At 43.0% G+C, this 14,268-nt stretch overlaps 1 protein-coding gene across 5 annotated transcripts in view; it reads right to left on the bottom strand.

Moving 5' to 3' along the window:
- LOC150061855 (BEN domain-containing protein 5) overlaps positions 1 to 14,268 on the bottom strand; it is a 971,256-nt gene that overhangs the window by 225,998 nt on the left and 730,990 nt on the right. Inside the window, exon 1 of one of the 5 annotated variants that reach the window (XM_090334884.1) lies at positions 6,889 to 7,347. The exons of the other annotated variants lie outside the window; for them this stretch is intronic. Within the exon in view, the coding sequence (XP_090191010.1) occupies positions 6,889 to 7,114 (226 nt within the window). The 5' untranslated portion in view covers positions 7,115 to 7,347. Of the gene's footprint in view, positions 1 to 6,888; positions 7,348 to 14,268 lie in introns of those variants that run through there. 5 annotated transcript variants of the gene reach the window in all.

The following is a 14,268-nucleotide window of genomic DNA, read 5'->3' as shown; positions in this document are numbered from 1 at the left end:
TGCTGCACCAATGAGCTCAGGGGGAAAAGGCAGTTGCTATGCAGTTAAAAGCAAGTTTAGTTAAAAGCAAGTCTCCTGGTTATTCCTTGGATCTGAGACTAGCTCTGGCCATGATTTCCTAGTCATATTTTATGGGCTTTTGTGTCCTGAAAAGCTAGTGTTCTGAAGAGTTCTTCCCACATGCTCTTTTCTCATTTTGCACTCTTATCTACTGTGCCATCAACCTTCTCAAAGACAGTAGGTCCAAAATAGGGTTTTAAGCTTGGTGTGCTCCTCTGAACTCTGGGCCACATACTCATTTACTCTCCTGGCATACCCACTGAGATACTGATAAGCTCCAATATTCAACAGGTCTCAAACAAAGCGACTGTCTCCTCTTCCAACCAATGGCTTTTCTAGTCTACCCTTGAGATAGTAATGCTGAGAGATCACCCTATCAGCACATTATCAAACAAACCATTACAACCAATCTACTACCAAGTCCTATGGAACTTACTGATTAAGTTGTTCATTCATTTTTGAGACATGGTTTCACTATATAGCGCAAGCTGATTTGGAACTCCAGTCAGACTCTGCCTCAGTCTTCAGATTCTGGGGTTACAATCATGTACAGTCACACTCAGCTCTAGTCTCCTTTCTTAATATAGCTCAGATCCATCGTGACCATCACATCTTTGGCTAGCAGAATTTTTGACTAACCTGTCATCATTTCATTCATTAATCAGTTGCATAACTAGCTCTCTCCTGGGTAAAACAGGAAACTCTACCTGAACCGAATATTGAAAGTATATGTTCCCTAAACTGTGAAAGCTGAATATCTACTAGGAAGACAAAGATAATGCTATGCCTTTACTTTCCACATTGCCCTCCAGTACAAGGCTGGCCACTTAATGTAAGTCAATATTTGCAAAACTTAAAGATATTTCTCCAAGGTGTATATATATATTACATGCATATAGAAGAGATAAATATGTCAATCTCTCTCTATATTTTTTCTTCTTCAAATAGAGTAATACATCTTTTCCACCAAAGAGCTAAGACAAATCATGTAGGCACACTGGAGAGTAAAGTAGTCTTAGACCATTTCTTTGGTGATTTTTTTTCTTTGTGGTGGTTATTTTTTTTTAATTTTAAGGATGAAAACTAATAGTTTTACATAAAAAAGCAAAGCTTCAGCTTTCTGAGACAGACTTTTTTTAGCCTATAATCCTGAGCTCTAAAGCACTGTACAGCACATACTTAGCAAATATGTGGCTTTGGAACCCAAAAAATCACATCAGACTCAACCATCAATGGTTAAAATTCCAGTAGAGTCTGCAACAGATGACAGCAGGCAAGTTCCCATCTTTGTTCCAATGTATATCAGCAGAACATGTCAAAACCTAAATTAAAAGTTTTCACTTGCTTTTTTTTCTTTTTAAAATAAATCCTTTGGTTGGCAGTCTCCCACCGATGACAAGCAACAATCTTTGCATATGAAATGGGCAAGTCCCCTGTTCCTCTGCTAACTTTGTAGAAGTTCCAAAGCATTTCTGGAGCAAGTGATCTATTTGGACTGACAATGCCAAGCTGGGACCTGAGCCCTGAGTGCGCTAAAATTACCAAAGTAAGAAGAACGTGGCTTTGGAATCTATTTCCCGCAAGTGTGGGGTTTCTTCTTGTCGAGGGAGTGATAAAGAACATTAAATTTTTCCAGATGAACAAAATTGAATGAAACTTCCAAATCCCGCTGTACATTTCTGAAAAACAAGTTCCTGTCCATTCTACCTTTTCCCCTCAAGCATAAAAATGCTTGTCTGGCCAGGTATTGGTAGCTCATGTTTAGAATCCTAGCTACTCAGGAGGCTGAAATATGAAGATTGAGGTTTGAAACCACTCTGACCAGAAAAGCCATTATCCACCAAAGAGCCAGAACTGAAGGGAAGTATGGCTCAAGGGGGAGATTGCTTGCCTTGAGCAAAAAAATAAAAAATAAAGGAATGTACTAAGGTCCTTAGTTCAGTCCTCAGGACAGACCCCTCCATCCCATGCCCATGTGCTTGTCTTTCCAAAGTACATGAGTTCAAGACCAACTTTGGTGTTATATGGACTAGGTGCTGGGTGGGCACTGTGACACAAAGACACAGAGAGAAAGCCACTATCTTAGATAAATTCACTATCTGCCAGGAAGAGAAGCATGCTAAGCAAAACCTTCACAAAATGCTATGAGCCACAAACAGTGGAAAGTACAGAATTCTGAGGAGAGAGGAAGTCTCCCATGGGAGCAGACGGGTCAATAGGGAATTGCCCCTGAGGCAGGTGTTCTGGGGTATTTTACCCACTCTTTTCACAGAGCCCTCAGCAGAATGGACTACAAAATATCCTGTGTCTGTCTTCATTATCCAAAGATAAGTTCCACTTAGGCAGTGACCTTAGTCAGACAACAATTAATCCAACTTGGCTGGTTCAAAAGGGTGCATGGTATTCACAGAAAAGTAAGATATGCCACAGGTCTAGGGCTAGGAGGAAGGGTGGGCGAAGAGAGAAGAAAAGGGAGGCTGGGACAGGTCTATAGGGCTGTGAATGTCAGGCCCAGAAGATAAAGCTTTATTAAGCATGCTACAGGGTGCTACAAGGGTCTAAAGCGAACAGTCCAATGGACTAAGATTGTGTTTGGAGACTACTTTGAAAGCAACTTGAGACTGAGTGATCAATGAGAAGGCTACTGCACTGATTTTATGAGAGTAAGAGCCAAGGCAGAGCTGAATGTACTCAATGCTCCTGGAAAGGAAATACCTCAAAGGTTAAACCACAAACTCACTAAGAACTGGCCATTTTTCTGTACTTCCCCCATGTCTAGCTTCTACCTCTGTTTAATACTCCTATGGCGGGGGGAGAGGGGGGCATACTACAAATTCTCTGAGGGCAGCGCCAATTTTCTTCTTCAGCAAACTGCTCGCTACCACTGAAACAATATGAAGCTAGGCTCCCCCAAAATTAACCCCATCTCATAATTCCTGTGCTATGCTATCACTGAGTCACCATGCCTTGATCTCAGTGCTCTGATATATTCAGTTTTTGTAGCACTAGACTTAGCCTATAGGAAGTAGTAAGGGGCCAGGCACTGGTGGCTCGTGCTTGTAACTCTACCAGCTCAGTAGACCTGAGGATTGTCGTTCAAAGCTATCCCTGGCAGAAAAGTTCAGGAGACTCTCAGCTCCAACTACCCCACCAAAAACAAAAACAGAAACAAAAAAAAAACCCTGGAAAGTGGAGCTGTGGCTCCAACTGGTAGAGCACTAACCTTGAGCAAAAGAGCTCAAAGACCCAGGCTCTGAGTTCAAGCCCCACAAATGCCAAAAAAAAAAAAAAAGTAGTAGTAGTAAGTAGTAAGGGACCATATGATCCCAAATTGAATTTGGTGCACTCAAGCAATAATTATATAGTATAAATGCCCAGATAGAATGCACAGAATCGTAGTTTCTAAACCTATAAGAACAGAAACTTCTGTACCACTAGCCAGCTAGATTGTACTTAAATAATGGTGAGCTCTCCAGATGGATAGTTCTCACATTCACAAACTGCCTGGCACAGAAATGTGATAAGGCAAGACCACAGATCAAAGCCTTAAGTTATGTGGACTTTCCTTGGTTTACAGAAGCCCCTTTGACAACATTTTCTTAAGCAGATGATAACCAAGAGGCTAGGTGAAGAGGAGGTGTCCTTTGTAGAAGGCAGGATAGTAAAAGAGAGAAGAGGAGGAGCAGAATGAGCTTGCGAACTCAGAAACTAACTGCTGTCCTCTGGCATAAAATCTTACCTTGGGCTGAAAGTTTTATGGACAGTTTTTCCTTTCCATTCACTCTTTCCAAACCATGCTGTGTGGCTGATGGGATCATCAACTACTTTACAAAGGAGACTGCCAAGCAGAGGCCTAGCCCTGGAAGACATGGGCTTCATTTCTAGCTTTAGTATTTGCTAGGATCCTGAGAGGACTAATGTAAATAATATGCAGGCACAACACAAAATTGTTAATAAAGGTGGAATATTATTTTTCCTTGAATTAGAATTAGACTTTAATAAAATGGAGCCAAGCTCTAGGGTCTATATCCATTAAAACCATGGTGTAAAACACCATGGGTAGAAAAATTTCCCACGGCAGTTGGCTTTGACATTTTCTGTGCATAAGAAGAGATATACTACAAGATAGTTGTGGGGTGGTCCAGGCAAATAATATAGAAAGTACCGATTCTCACTGGGATTCATAAAGTGGCCCTGATGCTTCTTTTGAAACCTACTGGTGCTAAAGAGATTAATTAATTAATTGGTTCTTACCCATGAGCACAAGCTACTTCTGTCTTCCTCTTGAGGAATCACCTCCTCATACTTGGTGCCAATGGACAACTACTCTATTCCCCACATGGAGACAAATGCCAGATGAACTCTTTAAGATGAGGTCATCTTAAGCAATTCTCAGAGCCACCAAGTTTAAGTCAATGTGACGCTTCAAGACACACATGGGAGTTCTTCTAGGATAAATGAATCCCCAAGCTAACCCAGGCCCTTCCAATCAGGGATGCACTCAGGAGAGAAGCTCCAATTTAAAATTTAACCAGTTGTTTTGGGAGTCAAAACATGGTCTAGCCAACCTCAAGTTCTTTTTTTTTTTTTTTAAATCTTTTTTTCTCCCAAGACAAAATGAAACAAAACAAAAACTAGAAAAGTACCTTTTAACTCTCTTGGTTCCAATGATACTACATTTCTCTCTCTCTACTCTGGTAGTTTCTAGATATCACCCAACTTTATTTTATGAAGTGTTCTTATTTTTTAGTGGCCTTATAGATGTGCCAACATTTCTACTTGGCGGATGAGTAAGTTACAGGTTCAAAATTCATGGCTTTCAAATAGGTGGATATATATGCATATATATATATATATACAGAGAGAGAGAGAGAGAGAGAGAGAGAGAGAGAGAGAGAGAGAGAGAGTTGGCTTTAAAATCAGAAAATGAGTTGTTTTCTGCCAAACTAGTTTCTGCAGTTCCTGAAGAGTTCAGCACAATGTAGATGTTTGCTAGCTAGCTAGACTTAGTGGATGGGTGGATGGGTGGATGGATGGATAGATAGATAGATAGATGGATGGAGGGATGAACAGATGAACAATCTCTAAAAGAGGAAATGACCAATATACTCTAAATTCTTTACCACTGACTTCCCTGACAAACATCCCTTCCACTCTTCTGGGCCCTTTCAGATTTAGGATACCCCCAAATCAACAAAAAAAAATGCTATATTTTCTTCTAACAAAAAGGAAGCTAAGGTTACAACCTAGGTTTAATTTCCTCAGGCCTATCCCCTTGAGGAATACATTCCTAATCCTTTCCCTGCGTAATTAAAGGCAAGAAAACAAATTAAAACCTAGTCAGCTACAAAGAGGATTTTTTTTTCTTGCCCCCAAATCTACTTTGTCTCACTCAGTTTTCCTGACCAGAGGTAAACTGATGGTAGCTGGGCCTATAGTCCTGTGCCCCAGTTTGTTGGGGGTGTGGTAAAGTGTAGCCTATCAGAAAGAAGTCCAAAGTTTGTGTGGGTTTGATCCATCCAGTTCTTTCTCTCTCTCCTCAATTCCCATAAACATAGGTTCAGAGGCCACACAGGGTATTAATAGGAATCAGAGTTGTGAAGCTGAGCTCTAATTTAACCAATGTCAACTTGCCCTGGGACTCTGGCAAGTCACTATGATATACAGAGAGCACAAGGAATGGGGAAAATGTAGGGAAGGTGGAAAAACTACAGAACACTGACAGTGTGGTCATTCAATTCCTGACTCTTGGTGTTCTCTTCAGGTGGACAGTAGAGTGACTACCCATGTGCAGGCATGGTTCTCATCAGCAAGCAGTCAAGGGACTGCTCCACGATTGGAAGTGCCATCTTCCTCTTCCCAGCATGATGGGAAAGTGGGCAGGTTCTCTTCTCTTTAAAAGGTAAAGGCGCCCCTGGAAGGCTGACCCAGCACAGTAAAGAGTTGGAAGGGCTGGTCTTGTCCTATCTCCCACTGAACCTCAGCAGCCTCATTCTCAAGTGAGCATGAGACTACCTGCCCTGCTTCTCCCCTGTCCCCTACCCCAGACCCAGAGCACATGGGAATAGGGAGGGCCACCTTAACCTGCCCCCAGAAACTTCTTTCCGGGCCTCAGCTAGCACTCAGGGAGCCTTCTGGGAGATTCACAGAGAAAGGAGAGTGGACTCTGGGGTCTGCTTTGGGGTCTCTACCTTCTGACCTCTGCCACCTAACCACAGGGGGGCAGGAGAAAGGGCGCCCAGGATGCTGATGAGGTGCAAGGTGTTCTCAATCCTGTCTAACGGTGGGACAAGCATGCCATCGATTCCTTTTGTGAGGGAGGGCTCCCCTTTACAACGATCTACCCACCTCTGCCTCTGATCTTCACTCCAAGGAGACACCAAGGGTCTTACAGGGAGAGTGATAGAAACTTAGGGAGACAGAAAGGGGCAGAGGGATAGGAAAAACTGAAGCCGTGAACAGAAGGTGAGACCTGGGAAAAATGATGACACGAGCGGGCAGGGAGACAAGGGGAAAGTGGAGGAGCAGAGGGAGACTACAAAGAATCCCAAAGAGGACGGACAGATGGGAGATGAAGGCAGACTGACAGCCCGGCAGTGTCAAGGAAGCTAGGAAGACAAAGAGGAACCTATGGTGTTTTTAACTGGCGTGGCCTCTTAGAAACACTTGGAGCCCCAAAGAAAAGAAGCCCAGGAGGTTAGGAGGAGGAGGCAGGAGCAAGCAGTGGCTCCCCGACCACCGGTGCCTCGGCCTCTCCCCTTCCCTGGACCCCGCCCGCCGGTCCCGAGGTCCCCACCACCCACCGTCCCTCCCGGCCCGCTCGCTCACCTGCCAGCGCCAGGATCTGGGCCTTGTGGAGCAGCAGCGCGCCCCAATCGCGAGGGGAGCGCGGGGGGCTGTCGGGCCCGGCGCCCAGCTCCTCGGGACCCCGGTACACCGCGTACACCTTCTGGTTGTCAAAATCCAGCCGCGAGCGGGGGCTGAAGTCGCGCACGCACGACACGGGCAGAGCGTAGCAGACGTTGTCCTCCAGGAACCGCACAAAGGCGTACATGGTGGGCGCTGGGGGCGGGCCCCAGCCGGGCCGGTCAGCCCGCGGGGCGGGCGCGGAGGTGGGGACCCCGCGGGGGGCGCGAGCCGCGGCGCACACCGGCCAGGGGGCGGGGGCGGCTCCCCGGGACCCAGGCTCTTCTTCTGCCCCCCCACCCCCCAACTGTTATTGTTCTTGAAAGCACCGCTCTGCCAATCGGCTGCTCTCGCCTGGGCGCGGAAAAAAGAGAGGGAGGGGGAAAAGGGGGGCGAGGGGCGGATGAGGGGGTTTGGAAGCGCACCGCCACCCGCAAAGTCAGACCCGAGCAATCACAGCCGGAGTGTGATGCGATTGAGGGGGGGGGGGAGCGGAGAGATTCAAAGGCAGTTATTAATAATAACAGTAACAGTCATAACAATAGCATTGCAGGGAGGAAAGGAAACAATATTAAAAGTCGTGTTCCGGCCAGGGCTACTAAAGCTTCCACAGTCAGGCACCCAAGCCAATTGCATTGCAACAAAACTGCATTTCCAGGGACTGAAGAGTGCTTGAGGAAGGACTGCGGCGCTGGCTGGCGGCGGGGTGGGCTGGGAGCTGGTCTTCTTTGGATCCCGAAGTGTAAACTTGCGCTTGCAAGCAGGCAGGAGTTTGGAGTGTTTCAAATAATCCCCATAGTCACCTCCCTTTCACACCCACCACCTTTCCCTCTCTTCTTCCACTTTTTTATTTATTTATTTTCTTTCTTTCAAAATTGCCAGCACCTGTTGTGAGGAGGGTCAGTCAGCCAGAAACATTCCCCTAGAGCTGCCAAACTCGTTTGGGCCACCACTGGGACTTAGCTGGGTTTTCCAGTTAGACCAGCTGGCTGGAGTTCTGGAGGGCTGGTGGAGGATCATCTCTCTCTGTTCTGGACTTTTGTTGTCCTTGTAGGGCTCCTCCACAGCACTCCTGCCTCTGAGCCCGAGTGGGCTAGAAGGTAGTAGGAGCCGGGAGGTCTTTCAGGACCCAGGCTAAGCTTTTCCAGAGCAGCTTCAGGAGTACTTGGTGGAGTAGTGATTGTTGCCTGGATCCTATTCGCAGATGCAAAAGAGAATGTGAAGGTGCTTTGGTTCCCTCCAGACCAGCCAAGTGCAGCCCTGGAAGGATACTGACTGTTGCCTCTGAGAGGATGGGCTTTGTGACAGATACGGCTGCTAATAGCCTTGTATCCTAGCCCAGACCCAGAACTTAGTTGGGAACTAATTCATTTTGGATAAAAAAAAATCCATAAAAACCCACATTTGCAGATCTCTCCATTCATTTATTTAAGGAAGCAGTATTTGTTGGGTACACATGGTGTGTGCATCCAGTGGTTAGCCATTGATGGCAGAGATGGAAAGATAGGACACACACCTGGAGTCTTGGGCCTTGCAGTGTTAGTGTATCACAACTTAAGACTTAGTTGGAGTCCTATGACGGAATTAGGTTACTTTGTTGTATGATCCCTCTCCTTGCAATATTCGTATATGATCAAGTCTAAGAGTATTAAGAAAATCTAAAGTAGCCAAACACTGGTTTATCACACCTATAATCCTAGCTATTTAGGAGACTGAGACCTGAGGATCTTGGTTCAAAGCCAACCCCAGACAAAAAAGTGTATAAAACTCTTACCTCAGCAACCAGCAAAAGGCTACAAGTGGAGATGTGATTCAAGTGGTACACACCTGCCTATCATGTAGTCTATCAAGTTAGAGCACAAGGCCCTGAGTTCAAACCCCAGTATGTATCACTACCTCTGCAGAACAAAAGAGAAAAAGTAATAAAGGGCTACTGAAATTGTATTCCTAAAGAACTGCTTAATGGAGGTGGTGGGCTCAATTAAGAGTTACTAAGTTCCAGGTGTGGGCTAGGATATATATCACTATATATGCTATCTATAGTGTATATAATATTATATTAATGTGTAATAATTAATATATAATACTCATTTTGCCTATAGCATAAAACAAAATAAACTGCCCCAAAATATTAATAGTGGTCCTCTTAGTTTTCTTGTTTGGGTAGGTGATTTTGTTTTCATTTGTACTCTTATGCCAAATTTTCTTATATTCTTTGTTGTATTTTTATTGCTGTTTTCCACAATGACACATTATGATTTAAGAAAACCCTAAAAATTATACAATTAAAGCACTCTTCACACTTCAGATCAGCATCACTATGATAAGGATAATCCCCAATCCCCAAATTATTTCTGTGTGATCTGTATAGAACTTTATGCAAGTGAGCCCCACCAAGATTCAAATGTACAGGTCAAATAAAGTTCTCTTAAACCATTTGCTGACACATGTATAGTGCCAAGGAATTGCAAGCTGACCTGATTTTGATGTTATGCCCATCTTGCCCCAAACACTGGTCAAAAAGACAGGAGCTTCTCTGGAAGATCTACCTTCCTGATATTGATTTCTTTTGACTGATCTTACATGAGTCTCTAGGAATACACTTCTATAGTGGTCAAGGGGAAGTGGTGTGGAGCAAGATTTCTGATCATTCACAAGATGGATCATGCAAAATTGGGTATATTTAATGAAAATCCATGAAATTCAGACATGCTTGCAAAGTGATTGCATGTGTCATCATGACTAATCTCCCCTCTGCCTCTAAATGAGAGTTGCTCCCTAAAATGTTAACAATCTCATCTTTCACCACATTCATGAAATAGTGTAGTAAGTATATGGAGTATAGTAGAGTATATAGTATACTCTGGAGTATAGTAGAAACTAACATTTCCCAAGACAGCATGTTTTAGCAGGTCCCCAGCCCTTGTGTTTGTTTCAGCCTCATTCCAGGATGTTCTTCCTCCATAGTGCATGGTGATCTCAGTTTATCCTAAAAACCAAGTCAAATGTCGTCCCTTTATGAAACTTTTCCCAACTGCCCACATACTCCAAGCACAGACCAGTCACTTCTCACTATTTTGTCTTAGAACCTTTGATTCTAGCAACTTCCCCTTCCAGAGGACAAGGCTAGCAACTTCATCATCTCACATACACGGTACATGGCTGGGGACCATTGCTTGAAGAAAAGATGAGAATAGCAGAGTAATCACAGAGTGAAATACATTATGTCTGTAGCTCTACAGCATGGACTTGGGGGAAGGAATGGCAGGCATAGGATGCTCAGCGCAGACAGCAATAGAAGACATCTAGTTTCTGCTCTCTGTGTGACTCATACAATCAGTCTACTAACAGAGTCACATGGAAAATGTATCCTGTGCCACATAGTACCTCCTCCCCATTGACTCAGTGAGTCAGAGTATCTCTTCTTGACCCAGAGACCATAGCCCTGGCTTTAATACATCTTAAAATCTCTGTATGTTAGTGTCAAAAATACACATTCCAGAGCTGCAAGCTAATGGCTTATGCCTGTAATCCTAGCTACTCAGAAGGCTGAGATCTGAGGATTACAGTCAGGGCAGAAAAATTCATGAGTCTCTTATCTCTAGTTAACCAGCACAAAACCAGAAGTGGAGCTGTGCCTCAAGTGGTAGAACATTAGCCTTGAGTGAAAAAGGACAGTGCCAGTCACACACACACACACACACACACACACACACACACACACACACCAGATTTATATCACATACACTCCAGACTCAAGTTCAACCAAATCATGGTTGAATCCTGCCTGCAAACATTCCTGCCTAATGGCCATTGAAATGCCTTTCATACAGTTCTAATGACAGAAAGTTCACTATTATCTTTAACTTGTAGACACTGCTTGGATTCACCAGGTACACTAAGACTCTCATGCCAGCACTTCTACATGGGAAAATCGAAGATCCTAGCTCTGTCAGATCTTGCCTGTCTTCTGCCCAGATGTCTTCATTCTGTCACTTTGCCTCTCCTCATCCTGTTTACAGAGATGATCGCTGTGATATGTACTTGTCCTCCAAAGCTTACTATAAACTGTACATGGCAAGCACTGTGTACATATGATCTCAGAGGCACATGGAAACCTTGAAGAGAGTAGTATTAACCCACCGATAGAATCAAGAAAACTGAAAATTAATAGCAAAACAATTTGGTTCTGGGGAGCTAACCTGGGAAGATTGTGGACATATTTTCATTTTGGATGATTTGCCATAGAAGTAGTTGGGGGAAGGACGGGAGGGGAGACAGTCGAACAAGAAAGGCCTGTGATGAGGCCGACTGTCCTGTCCCACCACTCTCCACTCTTTCTTTCTATGTGCCAAATGTACTTTTCTTCTCATCCGAGTCACTTTAATGGAGCAGAAAATGTACACATCTGGGGCAGCTTTCCAACCTTGTCTTGCCTCCACTACGCTCTCCTGTTGAGTTTTGCAGAACCTTGGGTTCATGTCAAGCTCCTTCAGTTTAGCCAGCTGAAGCATGTTCAGTGGCAGCAGCGGGACTTATGTTTCACATTACTGCATGGAATTCTCCATGTACTTTGCAAAACTATTTTAAGGAGACCTGGGTTCTGTGAAATTTTAAAGCAATTGGAGCGTGTCTTTTCAACCTCTCTGCTAATGATTGATTAAATTTTTTCATGATTTTGTCCTTTTTATTTCCTGCAATGTTTGATTTGACTTTTCTAGTTTCTTCCTTTTTACATTTGAACTTTTTGAAAGTATGGTTTTAGTTTTGTGACAAAATTAATGAAGAAGATACCCATTTCTTATAAACCCCTTATGCCTCAAGTACCAGACCCCCCACTAGGATGGTACTTTGGTTACAATGAATAAACCTACATGCACACATCACTGTTACTAGCAGTCCATAGTTTCTATTCTATAAGTTTGGATAAGTGTTTAAGACATATATTTACCATAGTAATAATATACTGAATATATGCTACCTGAGACTCATTTGTGGTCTATTCAACCTTCCCCACTGGTCCTAGATCCTGGTAAACAGCAGATCTTTCTATTATATCTATTTCCTTAAGCCTCAGTTTGTCACTTGTGAGGGAATTATGAGAATTAAGGAAGGATTTTTCTGTTCTATGTGCGAGGATCACTTGGGAACATTAAAATCATCCTATTCCCTGAAATCCTGATTCTATTATTCAAGTGTGACATGGGTATTGTTTTCCCCTCCAGATTATTCTAACATCAGACGAAACATCTCTCTGAGTTGGAAACTTTTAAAGAAACATGCCAGGCATAAAAGAAATTACTAATAAGTCAGAAATATTACTACCATTACCAGGGAAAATCCACAAGGCTCTGAATTGTCTAGATAACCTCATGTCTGGATAAATAATTTAAATTTTTTGAATTAAAATGCCTTCATCTGAAAACTGGTGTGGAATATAAAAGGAAGACAGTATAGTCTAATATGTGAGGCCTATTCTTACTGTGTACATACCAATAGGTAAATTTCTTAATTTCTCCAAGCATCTCTTCACAGCAACCTGTATAAAGCCCCATGAAAGTGCATCTCAGCTTGAAGTGCAGATCAAGCAGACCACAGTCAAGCTGAAGGAGTTCATCAATGTTAGGAGCTCATGTGGACCCCACATGGATGATCTGGATTCTGGCATGTTACTCTAGCAATGTATAGTCAACATGAGAAATACAAAGTAAATGAATTCCCAATGGTTAGAGACCAAAAAAAAAAAAGGTATGAATAGAATAGGTAGTCACAAAGGAACAGCATTTGAATTGGTCTTGAAGAGGAAAAAAAGTCGGGACTGCTTTGGGAAAATGCAACTTGCCTGGATTTTGAATTTCATTTAGATGCCAGCTAGTTTGAGGAGCCACCTCTGGTTCTCATTGTTAAATTAATTCTTTGGTGAAATGCCACTTCTTCCAGAATGTGCCCCTGGTCTTGTTCGTCCTATCACTCTCCATAGACAAGCTCAGGTCACTATTTCATGTCTTCTCATAGTTTTCTTCAAGGAGTCAATCACAGTATAAAATCATATATGTATTCTACTTCTGTTTCTCCCTGGCAGTAGGTCAAAGCTCCATTGCTCTATTACAGAAGGAACCCTGTGGTTTTCTTCACTCCTGTATCCTAGCCTGACAAACAGGAGACACTAAATGAACACTTGTGGAGTGAACACATGTATAAAACTTGGCTCCTGGAGAAGAGAAAGGCCCTGAGATGAAAGGAGATAGGGAAATAGCACAGGCTCTATTGAGAGCCTTACCTCTCTCTATCTGTGTCTCCAGCATGTCTGCTCTGACAAGCAGACTCAAACACCCAGAAAAGCCCGCTTTCTAGCTTTCCCTTGACAGGATTGAACAGGATGACATTTTTTAAAGCTTTCCTAAATATTAGAAGAAAGTTAAGAAAGAAATAATTATAGAAAAATGCACAGAACAGAAAAACAGTAATGATGACAATCAAACATAGCTGATAAACAGACATACTTCATACTTCAAAGAGTAGTCTTAATTCTTTTATCAGCCTCTCTGCTAATCCCAGCACCAGTGACTCAGAATGCTTGTCCCTTTCAGGTCGCTTAGGATCAAGAGTATAACCCATATTGTCATTCATATCTAGGCCTTTGATAACTTGAGGCTGCGATTTTGGCACAAATGGGTATATTCATCCTCAACATTAAGTCATTTCTTAAGTATGCAGCAAACTCTCTTTTTCTTAAGAATGTCTCTTAACCACACTCTAAATTCCATATCAAATCAGAGCAAAAGAATGAAAACCCAGAAACAATTATTGATTTCCACGATGGGAACTGGCTGCTTTACATATTCATCCTTTTAATCATTTCCAAACACCCAGAAGGGCATGACTTTTATCATCTCCATTTTTTTTTCTGGCAAGCAAACTAAGAGAGGTATAAAGAAGTTTAAAGTCACATACTGAAGGCTTGAACCTGAGTTTATTTGATCTAAAGCCTGACTTTCAGTGGCTGTTTTGAAATAGGACTTGCCTTGTAGTCTTCTGTGGCAGCAAGGGGCTGAATTGACTGTGGAATTAAATTTCCACTGTCCCTTTCCTGGTGGCTTGAAGCTGTACCTAGAAATCTAAACCACATGGGACTGTTCAGGATTTATCATTCTAAGCCTTCATAGTAAGTAATCATTCAACTACTGAAGATCTGACTTATTTGAAGTTTCTTAAATCATGGTTTCCTTAGGACAGGGGCTCACATTTTGAAGTTCTCTGAGATTATCAACTTAGATATCACGTGAATTTCTCTTTTTTGGG

Source organism: Megascapheus bottae, chromosome 6 (genome assembly GCF_031878675.1).
Source record: "Megascapheus bottae isolate mThoBot1 chromosome 6, mThoBot2.hap1, whole genome shotgun sequence".
Taxonomy (NCBI): domain Eukaryota; kingdom Metazoa; phylum Chordata; class Mammalia; order Rodentia; family Geomyidae; genus Megascapheus; species Megascapheus bottae.
Note: the sequence above shows the minus strand (reverse complement) of the source record. Positions and strands in the feature narration are given on the sequence as shown.